This window comes from Solanum verrucosum, unplaced genomic scaffold, assembly GCF_900185275.1.
Source record: "Solanum verrucosum unplaced genomic scaffold, falcon-dt-bn FXZP01000261.1, whole genome shotgun sequence".
Taxonomy (NCBI): domain Eukaryota; kingdom Viridiplantae; phylum Streptophyta; class Magnoliopsida; order Solanales; family Solanaceae; genus Solanum; species Solanum verrucosum.
In genome coordinates, this window is record NW_026019969.1 from 11,479,088 (window position 1) to 11,498,720 (window position 19,633).

Genomic DNA, 19,633 nt, shown 5'->3' on the forward strand with positions numbered 1-19,633 from the left:
AATTATCCCTACATAATTATATAAAAGCATTAACCACAATAAAACCTCTTCACGTACATTACATTTAAATAACTCTTTTAAATTTGATATTTAGATGACATTAGCTCCTAAGAATTTTCATTGCCTAATAAGATTATTGATAAAACATTGCAAGAAGCTACAGAACACTTAAATGGTTAGAATGGCCTAGCTAAAGGTAAACCAGTTCTAATTTTCAATTGATGCATTTGGAGAATGAAGATTAATTCATATATCAATTGATGCATTTGGAGAATGAAGATTAATTCATATATCAATACACCTGTTTTCGTTCTGGATAACTTCCAAATGCTACTGGATGAACAAAATTATTGGTGATAAAATGAAAAACAGTAGCTTATAACAAGTCGTCTTAAAAATATGAATTGGCTTCCACCTCAGAAGAAAGAGTACAATCATGGGGACAATTTCCATGTCCAGTTTAGGTTACAAGCAGGAAAACTAGCCGCGACTTAAGCTCTATTAATCAGCATTTATACAAGTGAAAGCTCACCAGCAGCGATTGATCTCTTGACCAGCTTTGCCCAAGATTCATTGGTTTCCGTAATAATCTTAAGAGCGTAATCCTGATAGTGCAAGGTAAAACGATCATTAGCACGGTCATCCAGAGCAAGGGAGAACAGTAATACAAAGACTAAACCTCTTTATTCCATAGAAGGAGACCTATAGAATGTTGTAAGGATTACTAGTTACCAATATAATTATTATACTTTGACATTGTGTGCTGCACTGAATCAAAAGCAATTGCAGGATCTTGCAGTTATATATGAAACCACTGAAGGAGAGGGTGGATTCATCTTATATAACACAATGGGCATGCAAATCAAGCAATTGCCAATTTTCTAAACATTACTATCATGTCGGTTGGAAAATTTATGTTAGTTCTGTTTGAAAGTATGATGTTTAAAGAAACTAAGGGGAATTAGAAACAAGGATCTTCGAATAAATCACATTTACCCAAAAACTTCTATGAAAGCAATTACCTTGTTTGCTGGCTTGTTGCCAAGAGCAAACCTATTGGCAGGTTTTCCATCAGGTATCTTATAGTCTCTAAACCAGTCCCTGATTGCTGTGAGAGTGCCCTGAAAAATTCACAGAATTAATTCAAACAATATTGACAAGTTAACAGGAAATTAATAAGGAGCTTGCCTAATAAAGAATCCACACACTGATTCAATTCACTACTACTGCTAGCAGAAAGGACGATAATAGAAAAACTGAATTGAAAAGGCTTAGCTCAGATGATTAGACTGAGATGCTGCAGCCAAAAGACCAGAGTTTCAACCCACATCAGCATCATGTTGTGGGCATTACTCAAAACACAGTTTCTCAAACAGGCTTGCTTCTCTAGTACTGTTAGCATTCAAGAGCATTTACCTCCTTCTAGAAATAGCAAGAAACTAAGGAACTTCATTCAGCAGGTTAAAGTGGACCACTAGTCTCTCTGTGGAATCACTGCTATGTTTTAGTACCATAATCAAGAACATTAAAACTTATCATTACATGTATACTGATATTAACAAGTAAGAATCTTAATCAGTAGCGATAAGATGTGCAAAACATTTGGAGTAGTGAAATTCCAGTACAGAGTTTATCTCGACAACATGTCAAACAGTTAGATTAGGGACAACACAGTTACTTCAAACAGGAAGGTGACTATCAGCAGTTAGAGGTATCATATAACCCACAATAATCTAAAGGAGGAGTTACTAGATGGGCATGATTTTTTTTTCATACAATGTGATAGCGAAGGTAACAAAATGAGACTAAAAGGAATATGGGAACTTACATTATTTATACAAAAGTTTTTGTCTCCACGAAGCAAGTTATACCAATGTTACTATCTGGTTGAGGAAACAAAAGCAAGATTCACATATACATAGTATTTTGCATGCCTCTGCTATTTCTTAGTCAGTGAAACTAATAGTTGATAGGGAAGCCAATATCCTATAACGGCCGCTTCCACTCATTGGATCTTCGTGTCAGTGCTTACTGTCTCCCATTATCATCGCAACTTTAATGCTTTTCCATAGCTTCGCATAGATAACCTAGAATACTGCTAACTTTCTTTAACGCCTCTCAATCCAACAAAGTATGCAGCTATATTTCAAAAGATATCAAGATCACTCATTTTTTGCATATTATAGTCTTTCTGTTATTTCTATCGATGTTCCTAGGAAATGATCAAGACTTCAAGCTCTAGTTAGCTGGTTCTTATTTTTTTTGAAATAGGTAACCTTGTATTCACACAAAAGAACTCATCAAAATCAATGAGGTGGGATTTACAAACCCCCAGGGGGTGCCATCATACTCAAAATCCAAAAAGACAACTTTCAAAAATTTACAATTGGCTAATAAACTCCACAAGGCTATCTACTTCCCCCACTAAATTTTGCTTACACCAAAAATACAAAAGACTAAGACATCTCATCTTGATCTCCTGTGAACTGCTAACCTTTCCTTCATAACATCTCCCATTCCTTTCTTTCCATAGTGTCCACCATATGCAAGCAGGGATATTTTTCCACCAATCTTCTGGTTCTTACGATAAATTAACCAAACTCTTCATTAAAAAATGATAAAGTAACCGTAGAAGACTTTGCAAGACAAGTCTGAGGTAAGCTAACAGAAATTGAAAAGGAGATTCCAAGAAAATTATCTTCAACCGAAGAGGCATATCACAGCACAACAAAGAAAGCGAGAGATAGAGAAAGAGAGAGTGATGCATAAATGTGTTGCACAAGCATAAGCAGTGCGAGAGAAAGGAGAGTCAACAAAAGATAGCAGTTTTATTGCCCTTCAAACATACCGGAAAATGTTTTTCCACATCATCAACATCATTAACAAGTGAAGCTCTTGGATCATCTAGTGAAATAGCAACTATTTTCCAGTCAAGTTCTCCTTCATCAATCATTGCCAGAGCAGCTAAAGGTTTGACCTTCAGAACCTGGCCAATTTTACCTCGGCTTTCCCCAATCTCAACAACATCAACTACAAATGAGAAAAAAACATAGAGAGATTCAACTAATAAGACAATCTCTAACACCATTGTTTTTTCTGTTCTTTTTGTTTTGATAGATGACCAGAAGAAAGTTGTTAACTATTTAGAACTATGCAACCATACCAGGGTCATTATCACCAAATGCCCCCTCAACTTCGGTGTTCGCAAAAGTAGGATCTTCCCATGTTTGAGGAAGCAATCCATAGTTCCAGTGAATATTATATCTGAGAGATGCATAAGAAATACATAACATCAAAAAAAAAAAAAAAAAAACAGACATCAGAAACTAGACAACTCCAGGCAGCTATGACGACACATAATCAGTGATGTACAAATCTCATCAGTCTAAGATTGAGGAGCGAGTGCATCTGTCATTGCTAAACAAAAAGCATATGTAACAGACCTAAACGTATTGACCCACAGAAAACTGCAGTTAACTCATCAAGACAATTGCTTGCAAATGACAATAGGTCAAAATCCCACGCCAACTAAAAGCGGAATGGGTAGGAAACCAAGAAGATAATTACATCTGACAATGTAACATACTAAAAGAATGTTGAAAAGTGGCATAATAGGCTTACGGATAGTATCGAAGTTTCCCCTTCTTCGTGTCTTGTTTAATTGGAGTGTGTTGCTCATCTGTAGCAACTTCCATCTTTGCACTTGATTCTTTGGGGATCTCAACAACAAAATTGAAAACACCATCACCCAAATGTAGTGGTATGTCATGCCAAGGGGATATCTGCACATTACAAAGATATGATATAATATGTTGCAACTATTGTACCTAGACAGACCAAAAGCTCTGTTTTTTTCACTAAGTAAACGCTAACAAAGATGAATATGCTATTTATCCTCACAGTTATCAGTGGATTTTATCGTTGACTTCCCTTTTTTGGATCATTGCTAAACTACAGAATGTGGAAATGTTTCACTGAACAAATTTCATAAACAAATCTCGCAATTAGGCATTTCATCATTGTGTCAATCCATCAACGGATTACATCTCAATCCAAGCTACTAGAGGCCAGAGCTAAGTGATTCTCTGTAACTACTCCGCTCTATTCAGGCTCATTTCACAGAATAGTGAAATTTCCAGACTACAACATCCCGATAATGAAAATCCACTGTCAAGTAGAAGGTAGAGACAAGTATTTACCTTTTTGCCGGAATTGTCTGCAAAATACACACGGTAATCTAGGGTTTCGGGCTGTCCTTCTTCTATAGTCTGAATCTGTGGATTGTAGATTGCACTGCACGTGAAAAGACGCCTCTTTTGCACCGGTCCGTTTCTGAAGCAAAGGCTGAAATTGTTGGGCCTTCGTAATGGACCTTTCGATAGGAGCGAAGCCGTTAAAGTGTTGCTGGCTGATACCATGACTCTTGCCGCCGCCATTGCTGTTTCGCTGGCAAGTGTTCACTGTTCAGTCCCAAAAGGCAAGAGATATAATTGGAGAAGAGAAAACAGTGAAAGTTGCTAGTGCTGCTGCTATCAGCCTATCACTGCCTAACATCAACCACAGTCCACATATATACAAGTGAAAATTTCTAATATGACATATATTATACTAATATTTTCGAGTTATAGCAGTAGATTTAGACTTTCAAGTTATAACATTAAAAATTTCAGGTTGTAACATATTATTAAAAAAAAAAAAAAAAATTTAGTAATTAAAAACATTTGATTTAAAAAGAATAAAAAGATAAAAAAAAATTAAAATAAAACGTTTTTGAAGGAAAAAATGAAAAAAACGGAAATAGGGATTATCTTAAATTTGAATTAATTTAAGATAATTATTAATTAGCATGAATTAAGGGATTTCAAACTAATTAAGAATATTCAGTTTCCTTAATTCACTCCAATTTGTTAAAAATAATTTAAAAATCAGATTTTATCCATTTTTCTTTCACGTTTCTCTCTCTTTGTTTTTCTTCCAGAAATTGTCACTGGCAACAAATTGAATTTTTTTTTTGTTGAAAAAACGTGTTTTTTTCTGTGATGGACAACTACGTATCAATATTAATTAAACATGGCGGAAGATGGGTTGCTTCAGGTGAGTATTTTTAATTGTTTACTATTTTTATTTGGATTTCAATGAAATAGAAAAAAAAATGAAACTGTAAATCGCCACTATATTGAATGTGATATTTTTTTTTGTATAAACAATACGTTTTGTTCATAATACTTATTAGTTGTTGTGAAATTGTAATATTAGTGATTTTCTTGGTAAGTTTCTATTTTTTGGTAGTGGTTTAGTGTCACCATATTATTGATAACTGGTTTTTTTCTTGGTAAGTTTCTGTAATATTATTGATTATTGGGTTTTTTCGTGAAAAAATGAATTAAAATGTATAGTTTTGAATGAATTTGTTAGTGTAATTGTAATTAATTTGGTACGAAAGTGTATTGAAGAATTGTATGACAGTTGTTTTAAGTGGGTATGAAAGTGTGTTAACTAGTTAGTAAAAAAAGTTATTTTGAAGTTTGAATAAGTGTATTAAAAATGTTTTAAGTTGGTATGAAATGTGAAATGTTATTGTTTATATAAGTTTTGTCAATTATGTATAAATTTGTGTGAAAGGAATGAACTATTTGGTATGAGAAATGTATAAATTTGGTATAAATGATGATTGTATGTATGAAATTTGTAATAAGTGGGTATGAAATCTGAAATTTTAGTTTTTAATGAAATATGTTTGTAGTTTACTGTTTGAATGATTTTTGTATGAAAAAATAATGACAAGTGTGTATAATTTTGTTTTTTTTTTGTATTATGTAAGACTAATTGTTATTTTTTTTTTAATGAAACAGGGAAATATGTTGATTTTCAGATGGAGGGGATTATATATGAGTATTCTAGTCTTTATAGTGGTCTAGTAAGTGTGATAACATCGCAACTAATGATAGATGTTAATATTCACAATATAGAGATGAAATATATAGTTAGTGATAGATGTCCCCCTGTTAGTATCCACAATGATGTTGGTGTGCGGGTTTTTTTAGATCAAAAGAAAGCTAATGTAGATTTCTTTACGATTTCATATACTTGGAAATAAAATTTATTCCAAATTAATATATAAGATAGTGTAACTATTTGTACAGGTTTCCGATTTCAGATTTCAGATTTCATATACATGATTCATTAATTATTCATACAGATTTCATATACTAGAAAATAAAATTTATTTCAGATTAATATATAAGATAGTGTAAATATTTGTACAAATTTCAGATTTTAGATTCCAGATTTCATATACGCGATTCATTAATTATTTATACAGATTTAATATACTTGGAAATAAAATTTATTCCAGATTAATATATAAGATAGTGTAAATATAGTGTAATATATAACAAACTTTATACCAATCTTATTCAAGTTTCATTCCAACACGAACTTCAGTTTATATCACACATATTATACTAACAATAAATCAATTTCATATAATCACACAATGTATATCATTTGTATAACAATATTATATCACAATTAATACAATATCCAACCATCAAACATTAAATTGAGTGTCATACACATATTAATCAAATTTCACACACGTTTCATCCATTAATTGTATAATTTGGATTCACACTGATATTTTAAAATAGTGAATCCAAATGGTATGAAAACTGTATATTACTAGTATCCTGAAATTATAATAGCCAAACAGTAATTCATATGTAGATGGTATCTGATTGGAAGAAAACATATGATATTATATATCATCAAATACTTAAATACAAAAAAGTTGTTCAAAAGTAAAAAAAAAACATGTAATTCTAAAAAAGTAGAAGGTGCAATCAACTATTTCAAATTTCTTGTACGTGGTCTTGGTGTAGGATAATTGGTGGTATCCGGAACATGTTCTTTTGCTATGCGAGGTCCACCAGATTTGCTAGCAATCGTATCAGTAACTTCACTCTCACTGATCGCACCATTCTCACTCTTTGTATATACAGTTAATAGACAATCACACTACTGTTAAAACACAATTCATACCATTTGTATACCACTATTATATCACAAATCATACAATATCCAACAATCAACTGTTTAATCAGAATCATACACATATTAATCAGATTTCATACATGTTTCATTCAAACAACTATTTCGAAAATAATATAAGAATAATGTGATATTTTTAGGAAAAAATCAGTAGTTTTAATAATGTGAAAATAAATTGAATATAATATTTACCCTAACAATTTTTTTTGTCTTTTTTAGGTGTTGGGACTTCTGATTCCTTTTTTTTTTTTTGGATCTTCTTGTAGATGGTTTTGACGACTGAGCAACTTCAACATTCATTATTTTTTTTCTTTTTTTCTTTTTTGATTCAGTAACAAAATCAAAATCAAAATCAAAAGGGGTTTCAACATTTTTCCCCTTCCTCTTCTTCCCCTTTCGATTTATCGGACTCACCCTTTTGTTTGAGTCATTTTTTTTTGTTTTTGATCTTTCAATAGAGATGAATTACCCCTAGCCGGAGTTTCAACAATGTTTGGCAGCGGTGTTTGAGTCAAAATGTTGAAAGATGGAGCATGAACTTCATCCGTAGAAGTTCCTTCGACTAATCGAGGGATCTTTCGAGGAGTTGCAACCATTTTCTTCGACATGGTTTTGTTGAAAAAACTAAATTGAATGGAGGATTGTAAAGTTAGTGTAGTTTGGTGGTGAGAAAGATGTGATAGATGAAGGTAAAATTGGGCTAGTGTGTTAATGGCATGTAGAACTGGATGAGCGTGGGGGAGGGGGGAGGGATTGACGTATGGGAGGTGGTAACGGTAAAGAAGGAAACTTGTTGTAGGTGAATCCCTATATCTATGTAACTGATAATTTCAGATTTAAAAAAGGAACAAAAATCAATTTAATTACATAATATTAATTAATAATAATAAACCATAAATAGATTAATCATTTATTAAATAAATGGAAATTGATTTTTAAATAAAATTAATTGGAGTGTAACGGTAAAAAAGGAAGTCTAATCAATGTAAATCCCTAAATTCGTGTAACTGATAATTTCGATTTTAAAAAAGGAACTGAAATTATATTAGCTAGCTATTAATAATTAATATAAAAATATAAAGAGATTAATTATTTTTAAATAAACCTGTAATTAATTTTTAAATAAAGTTAAATTTAAGTAATATGTTATAACCCGTAAATAAACTGTTATAAGTAAGAATATTTTAAGAATGTGTTTAAAACTTGTAATATTGACCCTTAAATGTGTATATGGTGTGATTTTTCCTATATACAAATGGTATGGTCTGATTCGTTTGCTACAATATTCCTTCTTTTTTTTCCATAATGGAAATGACAATATTTATGACTATTGCGTTTACTTGCTCAATTTTTAAATAAATTTAAGTATTATATATATTCAAAGTTAGAGGACATATATATAAACTAAATCAAGTATTGCTTCTTTACCTCTTTGTCTTTTGTATTTTTTTCCCCTCTTTTTGATGTGATATCTTTTATTTAAGTTTTTTTCTCATAATAAATAACTAATCCTTTTTAATTTGGTATCAGCTAGTAATATTTATGTTCTTCAATTTTGAATGTGTATAAGTACACATTTAAGTAGACACACACATTGGCAGCATATGACAATTGTTTTGTGCACAACCAAAGTTTGAGCTAAACTAGGGTTGTTTGGTTGGGAACAAATTATTTCAGGATAAGTTATCGTGGGGTTAGCTATCCTGGGATAACTTATCCCACCATGTATATGAGATAACTTATCTCACCACTATGATATAAATGGTGGGATAAGTAATTCCAAACATGACAACCAAACAACATACACATATTTTATCCCACACTATTTTCTTATCCCATCACTATTATTTTTTATACCTCACACCAAACGACATAGTAAAAGCAGTTTTTAGCCAAAAATATAACGCATGGTAAAATCGATACATCATATATCATATCATATATATATATATATATATATATATATATATATAAAAAAGAACCTTAGGTCCGCCTACGCGGCGCCACTACAAACCAGAATTTCCTTTTTATTTATTTATTTCCTAAACTAGTCTTCCCCTTTCATGAAAAATTGTGACTTTTATGAAAAGTTGCGACTTCAATGAAAAGTTGCGACTTTTATGAAAAGTTGCGACTTTTATGAAGAGTTGTGACTTTTATGAAAGGTTGTGATCTTTCTAAAGAGTTGCAACTTTTCCAAATAGTTGGAACCTTTCCGATAAGGCACAATAAATATTTGTTTACACTATTCTTTGTTATCTATAAATAGAGAGATTTCCTCTCATTTTAAAACAACAAAAATTCTGAACCTCTTCATGTTCTTCTTCCTCTTCACGTTCTTCTTCTTCTTCACAATTAAATATTTGTGTATTTTACTCATGTTGAGTGACTCACTGACATTATTGCTTATGTTACAGATCTTGGTATGTATTTTTATCGTAAATAATTTATGATTATGTTATTAAGGATAAATGATAAGATGCAATACGTTTCATTTTCCTTTACATTATTAATGTTTGTTATTACGTAATCTTGTATGTCAGATAATATAGTGTTTTAGTTTTACTGACTGATAGATTTTAAGTATTATTAAATTTCCACGTGAAGTGCGGGTAATTTTACTAGTTTTAAATAATTTTGAACTTTGAGGTATATTTAACCTTCTACGAAAGTTAGAAAAAATTGTAGTAATTTAAATAGACTAATATATAAAAGAATTTCTTATAAAAAAGCATATAAAATTAAAAATAAATTTTATCTTAGTTGAATGGGGAATGCCCAATCCTTTATTTCAATTGGTCTTAGTTGATGATCCTTATTAAAGTTCATCGTGTTGAGCGCGGCAGCAGCCGTAAAGTAATTAACACACTAGAGTAAATTGTGCTTTGAATGATATCTACCTTCCCCAGTAAATGCAAAAAAAGCTTCACGATAATTGAATGAACTATTACTAACCTCAACACTTGGATCCAGAATTTTCTAATTTCACATTGTCAATGGCTTCATCAGAGATCGAGATCGTTTCCGACTCCAATGATCAGCAAACTTCTGGTTTTCGAAACCCTAACGAACCAGCCATACTCGATGTTTACTCTGCTTGCGCTTACGGTGATTTTGACAAACTCCGGAAATTCGTTGAAGTTGACGGCGTTTCCGTTTACCAGCCGGACGGTAACGGATATTACGCGCTTCAATGGGCTGCTCTCAACAATTTCGCTGATATTGTCCAATATATCATCGAGGTATTATTATTTGACTTTTTATTAAATGAGGATCAAGTTTTTAATTGTTCATTTGGAGGTAAAGTATGGTATTTTACCCTTGGTGGCGTGTGTAGCACGGGGGAAATGTCCATGCGACGGACAATTCGGGACAGACTGCGTTGCATTGGGCAGCAGTGCGGGGATCTAGTGCAGCTGCCGATGTGTTGTTGCAGAATGGTGCACGGGTCGAGGCTGCTGACGTTAATGGCTATCGGGTAATATATAATACTTGCTGTTCATTTGTAATGTCCAACAATTCATAATTCCGGTATTATTGTTGCTATTTTCAAATCCATCTGTATAAGTTGGTATTTGCAATACAAGATGTGGTTAACGTTTCTAATTTCCTTGGTCTCCTCACGGTTTAGGCAAAGCTGGAACTAAGTTTTTTTGCATTGGTTCCATGATGGAACTGATACCATTGTCAGGTCTCTGTGTAGCTTCCGGAACATCCAAGTTGTATGCAACAGAATTAATAAAGTTCCTAGTTGTTTTTCTTAATGAGAGTGTCATAGGCTTGTAACTGAAAACCCATAGGTGAAAACCTAAAAGAGAATTTGGTTTGAACTTTGAATTAAAAGGACTACGTTTTGTTTGTTTATTTAGTCTCCAAGTGTAAGGTTTCAATGAAATAAATGATCCATCACCTGTGCTTGTATCGGCAGGGACACTTGGTGCAGATGGATTATACAGAACCTCTCCCTTAATTATTCCTAAATTCTTTTTATCCAAGTTTCATAATCAGTTACTGGCTTCTTGTTCTCGTGCTTCCTCTTGACCATTATTCATCTTCTTCCATTTTCCCCAGACCTAGAGCACATGCTAGATTTATTACATAATTCAAAAATTGTCAGTGTGAAATCCTGATTTTATAACCTTCTAGAAACTAATTTTCTTGGATAAGGCTATCTTTAAAGGCTCTTTTTTCAGTTATATCAAATGTTGAAGTATGTGTACTTCCTTTACAGGCAATTCATGTTGCAGCTCAGTATGGACAAACAGCTTTTGTAAATCACATTGTTGCGAAGTATCATGCTGACCTTAATGTACCAGATAATGATGGGAGGAGCCCTCTTCACTGGTATGATTAGCACCCCCAGCATTTATAGACTTATAGTTTGAGTTTTCTGTTTTGAGTTGAAAATCCATCATCTTCTTAAGTGACAAATCTCCCATGACTCTTTGCTATATTTTGGTTCTGATCTCTGGATGTGCTTGTGGTCTGTGTTAGCTTCATGGCAAGTTCGCTTGTAGTTTTATTGGGACTGAAATTATCCTTCTACGTATAGATATTTCTTCTTGCCTTGCCTGAGATCTGGCTACTTCCCTAATCATGAGTACTTAATAAACAGATAAATTCCAAAATATTGCCCTCTTTTATACTCAGATTTTTTAATTTTAGTCTTATGTATCTCACTGAACAATGGTAAAGAAACTACTCCCTCCGTCCCATTTTATTTAGCAACATTTGACCGGGCATGGAGTTTAAGAAATAAATGAAGACTTTGAAATGTTTACCAAATTGCCCCTTCAAAAAATAGTCATATTAAAAAGTAGACTCACTTTTCTCTCTCCTCATAAATGTATTGGAGTACTATCTTTAAGATTAAGTGGAACCAACAAGGGTAAAAGAGGAATTGTACCTTTAAATACTTACCATATAAGGAAATGTGACATTCTTTTTGGGACTGACCAAAAAGGAAATGGTGCCACATAAAATGGGATGGAGGGAGTAATTATTTTGGACACCATTTTCAGCTGGCTTCGGGCAATCTAGGTAAAGTTAATTAAGTATGTGACGTGAACGTGAGAAATTCAAGTGTCAACTATTTTAAATATGTTAAACCACAAATCTTAAGAGAAGATCCTGTACCACTCTAAGTAGAAGATATACCGTCGGTGAAGCAAAAATGTGGAAGTTTTACATGTCCATGGGAGTTGATCTAGCCTTGGTTACATGTAGAAATACTAAGACTATCAGATCACAACACAAAAACAAACTCCATATATTTCATATATTCCACTATCACATATAATAGATTCCAGTCATTCAACATACAATAGAAAGTACCAAAATAATTCTGATGACTAAAAAGGTTGTAAACACTACACTGTGCCTAGATCTGATAAGGATGTGTCTTCCTCTTCCTTTATGATTTCACGTTGTTCGAATAAAGGAGTTGATAGGCAATTTGGTCAGAAGTTTGTTTCTTACAAAGTAACTCCCAAACTTCTTTAAAAGATCCCATTTAATAAACTACAGACAGAAAACTGGGGAAGAAGTGTTGTCTTTTAGTTGTAGAGTGGAGACTAAAGTGGTGAAGGTCCCAACTCGGTGGATTGGTGTTGCACACGTCTTAGTGGTGTGTAACATCAGGACTCAAGTATGGCGTGGATATGTGAAGTTTGATGTCCATGTTTTCTAGCTTTGGCTATAGTTGGATTGGTAATTTCCCCTCTTTATTTATGCTTGCTCCTAACTTCCTATTAGTAGTGTCATCTTAACAAGTCTAAACTGCGAGACTGTATCATTGTTTGACATTGTATACCACTCTTGATTCTGATTTAGTTTTTAGTTTTAAAGCTTTGGTGTTCCTTTCTACTCTCAGTATCTTAAATCTTTTATTCCTGGTATTGCATGCAATTTGGGGCGTTCCACATTCCCTATTGGACATTGAAAATTTTGTTTTTATCAAACGGAAGGCAGAGTACTTGCCCTCTGGTGTTGGTTTGTGGAATTTAAAAATGAATGTTTTACTAGTTGATCTTCATGATAGTTCTTTATATTGTTATCTCATTTCTTAGCTGCAGTTGTCCATTATGTTATGTTTCTTATAAGTATTTTCCCTGGTATTTCCAACTAGGGCTGCATACAAGGGATTTGGTGATACAGTTAGGTTACTTCTATTCAGAGATGCTTTCCAAGGGAGACAAGATAAAAATGGTATGTTTATATTGAATGTACCATTTTCTTAAATTCTCTTGGTGTAAATGTAATGCTTTTGCAAGTTGGGGAGATTTTTGCTGATGAATGTGGCCTGCCAATCATAGTCATTAATTATGATAATTTGATGGAAATGGAAATAATAGATGCAGCACTGAAGTTGGTATGTTCCGTAGTTAGTGTTGCTTCATAGTCTATGTTATCCAACAGTTATGGTTGTGTAATAATGTCTTGTAAAAAATGCTTGTGTAAATATGAAATGCAAGTTGCAGTGTCTAATAACTTCTTCTCTCGTCTAAGTTTGAGTACAGGTGGAGATTCTAAGCATCTTATTAGTAGTTTGTTTTCTGGTGCTTCTTTTAATAAAATGATGGTCTACATAAATTTTACACTTTGTTAAAGGAATGAGTTCCTGTTTTGTTAGTTCTGGGGAAACTTCTGTTTAGTAGTTCAAAGCAACAGTTTGAAATTGGGGTCTGAATGTCCCTCCTTTTGCTTGAAACTTCATAAACAATGGACAGAAAGAAAGTAACATTGCAGGACTTTTTGTGAAGAATTGTATATTGGCTGTCAAGAGTATATACTCAGTGGAGAATGAAGTCCAGAACTCCTTTGAGCAAGTCTCTTCTTGTTGATATGTTGAAATCAAGTGGGATTTTATGTGTTTTTCTGGGATGAACCTTTGGAAGAGGAAGACTTAGAATGTGGTTTGAGGTTTTTTTCCTCCTTTTGTTGTGGGATTGCTTATCATTCTTCCATTAATGTATGGGTCCTGTATTTCCATTTTGCAGCATTCTAAGATTTTGGCATGGTCATTTCTGAAAGTTTGGGACTAAGTGTCCATTGGCTTCATGTGTTTTTTAATTGCTCATTTTTCCTCGAGGGTGTTCTAACCATGACTGATGTGAATAATGCTTGGTTTTGGTGATCTTATTTTTTTAATTAAATTTTACTGATTGACCATTATACTTGCTAGTGAATAATGCTTTTTCTGGAAGAGGATTTGGTTGATCTTATTTTTTAATTAAATTTTACTGATTGACCGTGATAATTGCTATCTACATACATCCAGACGTCAAATTATTGTTTAGAGCCACAAACATAGTTGTAAATGCTGATACTTCAAAGGTTTGCAGGTTGCACTCCTTTGCATTGGGCAGCATTAAGAGGAAATGCAGAGGCTTGCACTTTACTTGTACATGCAGGCACAAAGGAGGAATTAACAGTCAAAGATAATGCAGGACTTACTCCTGCAGAGCTTGCATCTGATAAAGGTCATCTGCAAATAGCACTTATACTTGTAGGTAACTCCTTTTATAGAAATTATCTCCTTGTATATTTGTGTGTCTGTCCTTTTCCTTGTAACGAGGTTTTTTTTTTTATCCTTGCTGAAATTCATAATGTTCATGGATGCCTTGGATTGTCATGAATTTCACGTCTCAAATAAATACCTTTATAGATGGTGAAGAAGGTATTTTTGATCGCCTTCCAACCTGTCCTGTTATTTAATTGAATGTTTCTGGATTAATCTTTCTTGAGCAAAATGCTCCGTACAAGTGGTTTTGTTTATTTCATTATGAGAGGACTGGATGTCTAAAATAATGGGGCACTTAATTTATGATTCCAAATGGTAAAAGCTTCTCCTAATCTCAAACTCATAGCAAAACTTATAGTTCATGAAGTAATGCATGTGAACATGTTGTATGGCAGTTATTAGAACTCATATCTTGCTCTAGTTGTGTGACTCTAATCCCATGAGCTTTTTATTGTGAAAAAGAGAAGTTTGCATGATGAAGCTCGTAAAGCTTGCAGAGTAAGTTTTAGTTTCAAAATGTTCCTTTGCACGAAAGAATGATTGACTTGTGAGGCGTGAAAGAAAATGTTGAACTATATTTACGATTGCGCAATGGAGGAGGGAATGCCTGCAGTGGTCAGGTCATTCTACTATTTTTCTATAAACTGCTCTCAGGTGCTGTTCAATCTATTTTTATTAGAGTTGCAACATCCTTCTCCCCCAAACAAACTCAAAAATAGGGGAAAATTCAGCAGTTAAGATAAATTATGTTACCTGAAATCTTACAATTTTCAAGTACCATGCTGATTTTTCTCTCTATCGTTCTGCAATTACTGTTTCTCATTTTTGTAGCAGTGTCTTGAGGTTGGAAGTATTTTGTCTGAATGACAGTTTGAAATTCAATGTTGTGCAGTCTAATGCCCAACGGTCACAGAGAAAGCAGTGGAAAGACAAGATTTGCCCTGCTAAAATGGGGTATAAAGGTTATGCTCCAATTCTATTCTCCGTTGTTCTTGTCAACGTCATTCTCTTCATCAGTTCAGTCCTCTTTGGTGGGTGATGGTACTTCTAGTGGTATTTCTTTTTGTTCTTTTAATTGGAGGCACCACTAGCTAATTGTTACTGGATCTTGTTTTTGCTAGCTCCTGGTCTTACAAAAGTTACTGCTGTTGTCGCACTTTGGGGATGGACTGCTGTTTCCCTGGCAGTTGCCGCACTCCTAGTGTTAGTTCGTTGCAGTAGGTAACTTTTTCCTGTTTAATTACTCAAGTGATTGAGGCAGCAAAACCCAACTTAATTTACTATGATATTGTGCTAAACGCCTAAACCCCATATGGTATTGAAGTCGATGGGAATTTTTGTGTTTTTATTCTATTTAAGCAAATAATAAACGTAATCAGAGTATGGCAGTGCCTAAGCAGAGGCGAATCTAGGATTTTTTGAACATGGGTGCACCAAGTAGAATGTATTGAAGTGAGAATTGATCCTTCATCCTCAAGGTCAAAAGCTCAACATTTAACCATGTGGACCATTTAGATTTCTTGTAGTACGGGTGCAAGAATATAATATTATACAAAATCTTAAAAAATATACATATAAAATATCTAATTTTACGAAAAGGCCACGGGTGCGGATGCCCTTTTTTTTGGCTCTAGATTCGCCACTGTGCCTAAGGGTTCCGCAGTTCAGAGTATGAGGCACAAAAATTTCGAGGCAAATGTTGATACTGGTATAAAGTGCAAATGTTGCTTATAATCTATTATTTCCCTTTGCCTTATTCTACAAACTCTGTAGTATGATGCACAAATTTTAAGTATGTACTAGATGAGGAACACAGCACTCTGGAACGCTGACAGCAGTCACTGTCATAGAACTGCAAATAACTGACATGTTCCCTGACACATAAAAGTTAACTTGTGTGATTCAGCGATCCATTAAACCCATAAATTTATGAAAGGGGAGTTAGATCTTTCCAAACTGGATTTTGATGAAGTTGAAGAAAAACTGATTTTTTAAAGCAACAGGATCATTTGTTCTTAAAGATGCTTCATCTTCCTTTCCCTTGTTTCCCTTCCCTTCCACCATTATCATTGATGAACCATCTACTCAATCAGTCTTCTCTTTCTTGTCCTTAATGTCACTATGATCCCTAGCATTGTTATAGATTTTTTGGACTTGTCCTGTACAATGTTGGATTTAAATGAATGGGCTTGTTTATCTGGTGATATCCTAATTTTGGCCCTGAAAGCTATAGGTAAACATTTTGTCATACGTGTTCTTTTGGTTAAAATATGTCTGCACTTAGCTTCTCATGCCTTATGGAGCCAAAGATGATTGCTTCATTTTCTTTGCAGTAAAGATCCAGGTTACATCAAAACCGCGGTTGCTGGTCAACCTGATGCTCAGGTACCACTCTCATTTTGGAATTATTCAACAATGATTTTAATATCCTCTAATTTACTTAATGATGTTAGTTGATTTTTCCAGGATCCACTATTGAATATTGATCTGAACAATACTTCCAGTTGGACTGGGAACTGGTCTCAGCTTTGTCCCACCTGCAAGGTTTCTCAGAAAACCTAGTCTTTTTACTACAAGATATATTCTTTGTTGATGTTGCATTTGTATTGTCATGTTGATTGTTGAACATTTTTATGCCAGATCATACGACCTGTTCGGTCAAAACACTGTCCTACTTGCAACCGCTGTGTTGAACAATTCGATCATCATTGCCCTTGGGTCTCAAATTGTGTGGGGAAGGTATGACTATTTATAAGCTACTAAAGGGACGTATGCAGTGTACAAAAATTTGCTAGCTGTTTTTCTGTATGCCTGGTTATTCCTTTTGTTTTGTCCCCTAGGGAACCTGTCTGGTTAGATGCGATACAAATGAGTGTTAGTGGGTGTTTGAACATAAAAATTGTGAACTTCAGAAAAAAGTAGCAGTATTTGTTTTCAAGTTGAAAATGGTATTTGGAAAGTGGAGTTGTGTTTGGACATGCATACAAATTGGAATTGTTTGAATTTTTGTGAGTGATTTGGACTGAAAATTGTTGAAAACAACTTTTTGGAGTTTTTTGAATTCTGGAAAATTGCAACACTTCTATGTCCAAACTGTTTTCCGGGATAAAATTCTGGAAGAAGTGACAATTATCCATGGTTAACAGGCAGTATTTTGTTGTTTATTTTGTATTCCTGTTCATGACTCCTATCTTTTCTCACATCTTCAGTAAACTATGATAATATTACAGTACTTACATAATCGACACTTCCCTTCTGAGATTTGTCAGGCATCAATTTCATTACTTATTCCTTTTCTTTCTTTTGGCTGTCTTGCATCACTTTGTTGATTTCCTCACTAAATGCTGGTTACAAACACTTCTTGCATATTCCAAGTTGTTGGAGTTTTGCAAGTATTTTCTTAATTCCTGTGCTTTTGACCATTACTTCATTATTATTTTTGCTGAACCTTGCAGAGGAATAAGCGGGACTTTTTCATTTTCCTTTGTATGGGTTCTTTGACATCTATAATTGGTGCTGCAGTTGCTCTTCAAAGTATGTTAAAAGCACTTTATCTTTAATATTAACAGTCTTAAGAATGCTACTGGTAGCATACTCTAATAAAGTGACACTGGGTTGTTTAAGACAGTTGGAACCGTTTACCTCTTGCAGGAATTTGGACATCAGTACCATTGTTGGTAGCCGATGAATCGTGGTTACATCATGTTTTCTTTGCGTATCCTGGTGTAATCGCTTTTCTGTTCATGGATGGGGTTATTCTAATTGCTTCTGTAACTCTCTGCGTAATACAGATATCCCAGGTATAGATTAGATTTCTTGGTTTTCTTGCCCTCCTTAATCATTAAGCAACTGAAGCCTATAGTTAGCTTGCTCATGAAAAAATGCCCTTGAAAGGGAATGAAATTCCCCAAACTAGTTAGTATAAATGAACCTGATCCCATATATATCAACAGTTGTATAGTTGCTTCTGAAACCACTGTAGGTGAATTATTAAGCACTCAAGACTTTCCAAGGAAACTTAAGTTTAGCTGTCTCGTCTTCTAGTGTTAGTAATAGTGAATTTGGAGCTATCTCAGTAAGATCATTGATTGTTTAAACAGTTCTTGACATACTTGAAACAAGTTCCAACGTCTTTGATGCACTGGTGCTGGATATGGAATCTGTGGGTAGTCCTTTATGCAGTCTAACTTGACTGACGTGAATTCATCTCTTGTGAGAACTTTCAAAGAGCGAAAAGGAGGCTGGGGTTTATGTATCGGCTACCCTCACCTTTATGAGGGATTTAGTAACTTGCTATAGTATTTAAGAATTAAGAGATGTATCTCAGTAGGGCATCAGTATTGTAATGCAGAGGAGCTTTCCTTTATGAAACTCTTGTAATTGACGCTATGAACCTTTTTCCTTCCATGCAGATTGCTCGGAATCTCACAACAAATGAGATGGCAAATGCTGTGAGATATGGTTATCTTCGTGGTCCAGATGGGAGGTTCCGAAATCCCTATAACCATGGATGTCGAAAGAATTGCTCTGATTTCCTTATCAATGGTTACACAAATGATGATGAGATAGCATGGCCACCATTGCAGCACGTCGCAAGCTAGCAGCATTTGTAATCCCTGCTTGCTAAAGGATGCATATATAACCAGACCCCTCCAGGCTCCAGGTGACCTCTTCAGTATTTGTGAAGGATCCTAGGGGCTTTGGTTTATTTCTAGTCTCCCAATGTACCAAAAGAAAAAAATATAAGGGGCTCTGGTTTATTTACATTGTAAAATATATATCATCCCACAAAAATATAGGGGGAGGGGGGGGATCTGCAACTCTTGCTGCATTGAAACTGATACTGTTCTTTGTATATCTTTACATATCAAATATTTGAGTGATGAGAAGACTTTCGAGGAGGAGTTTAAGGCGAATGTGTGTAGTATTATTAAAGAAGAAATTTTACTGTAATTTTATTTCATATTTGAGTTACCGCTATGTACGACATTTACAAATATTCTTTTACCATTACTTGAATATCCAATATTTAATGATGGTTTATAATTATTGTATAAGGTC

The 19,633-nt window shown here is 33.9% G+C and overlaps 2 protein-coding genes across 2 annotated transcripts; one reads left to right on the forward strand and one right to left on the reverse strand.

The window, feature by feature from the left end:
- Positions 1 to 253: 253 nt before the first annotated feature.
- LOC125815655 (soluble inorganic pyrophosphatase 6, chloroplastic-like) lies at positions 254 to 4,568 on the reverse strand. Its single transcript, XM_049495185.1, has 6 exons — positions 4,200 to 4,568; positions 3,622 to 3,782; positions 3,164 to 3,264; positions 2,849 to 3,030; positions 1,023 to 1,121; positions 254 to 605 (listed from the first exon to the last, which is right to left on the reverse strand). The coding sequence occupies exons 1-6, from the start codon at positions 4,434 to 4,436 to the stop codon at positions 513 to 515; spliced, it is 873 nt and encodes a 290-aa protein (XP_049351142.1). The 5' UTR covers positions 4,437 to 4,568; the 3' UTR covers positions 254 to 512.
- Positions 4,569 to 9,855: 5,287 nt separating this feature from the next.
- On the forward strand, positions 9,856 to 19,510 carry LOC125815642 (probable protein S-acyltransferase 23). The gene is made up of 13 exons (XM_049495168.1): positions 9,856 to 10,292; positions 10,388 to 10,528; positions 11,282 to 11,394; positions 13,178 to 13,257; positions 14,394 to 14,557; positions 15,465 to 15,603; positions 15,694 to 15,793; positions 16,906 to 16,957; positions 17,039 to 17,116; positions 17,213 to 17,311; positions 18,028 to 18,106; positions 18,224 to 18,372; positions 18,985 to 19,510. Exons 1-13 carry the CDS (start codon positions 10,047 to 10,049, stop codon positions 19,171 to 19,173), a joined length of 1,629 nt encoding a protein of 542 aa, XP_049351125.1. The 5' UTR covers positions 9,856 to 10,046; the 3' UTR covers positions 19,174 to 19,510.
- Positions 19,511 to 19,633: the final 123 nt, after the last annotated feature.

What these genes read in the sequence shown, in the direction of transcription:
- LOC125815655 (XM_049495185.1), bottom strand. Translation starts at nt 4,436, where the DNA reads ATGGCGGCGGCAAGAGTCATGGTATCAGCCAGCAACACTTTAACGGCT. An exon ending in GGGAAACTTCGATACTATCC is followed by an intron (nt 3,265 to 3,621) that starts GTAAGCCTATTA and finishes TGCATCTCTCAG; the next exon opens with ATATAATATTCACTGGAACT. An exon ending in ATTTGGTGATAATGACCCTG is followed by an intron (nt 3,031 to 3,163) that starts GTATGGTTGCAT and finishes TCTCATTTGTAG; the next exon opens with TTGATGTTGTTGAGATTGGG.
- LOC125815642 (XM_049495168.1), top strand. Translation starts at nt 10,047, where the DNA reads ATGGCTTCATCAGAGATCGAGATCGTTTCCGACTCCAATGATCAGCAA. An exon ending in CTGACGTTAATGGCTATCGG is followed by an intron (nt 10,529 to 11,281) that starts GTAATATATAAT and finishes CTTCCTTTACAG; the next exon opens with GCAATTCATGTTGCAGCTCA. An exon ending in CTGGTCAACCTGATGCTCAG is followed by an intron (nt 16,958 to 17,038) that starts GTACCACTCTCA and finishes TGATTTTTCCAG; the next exon opens with GATCCACTATTGAATATTGA.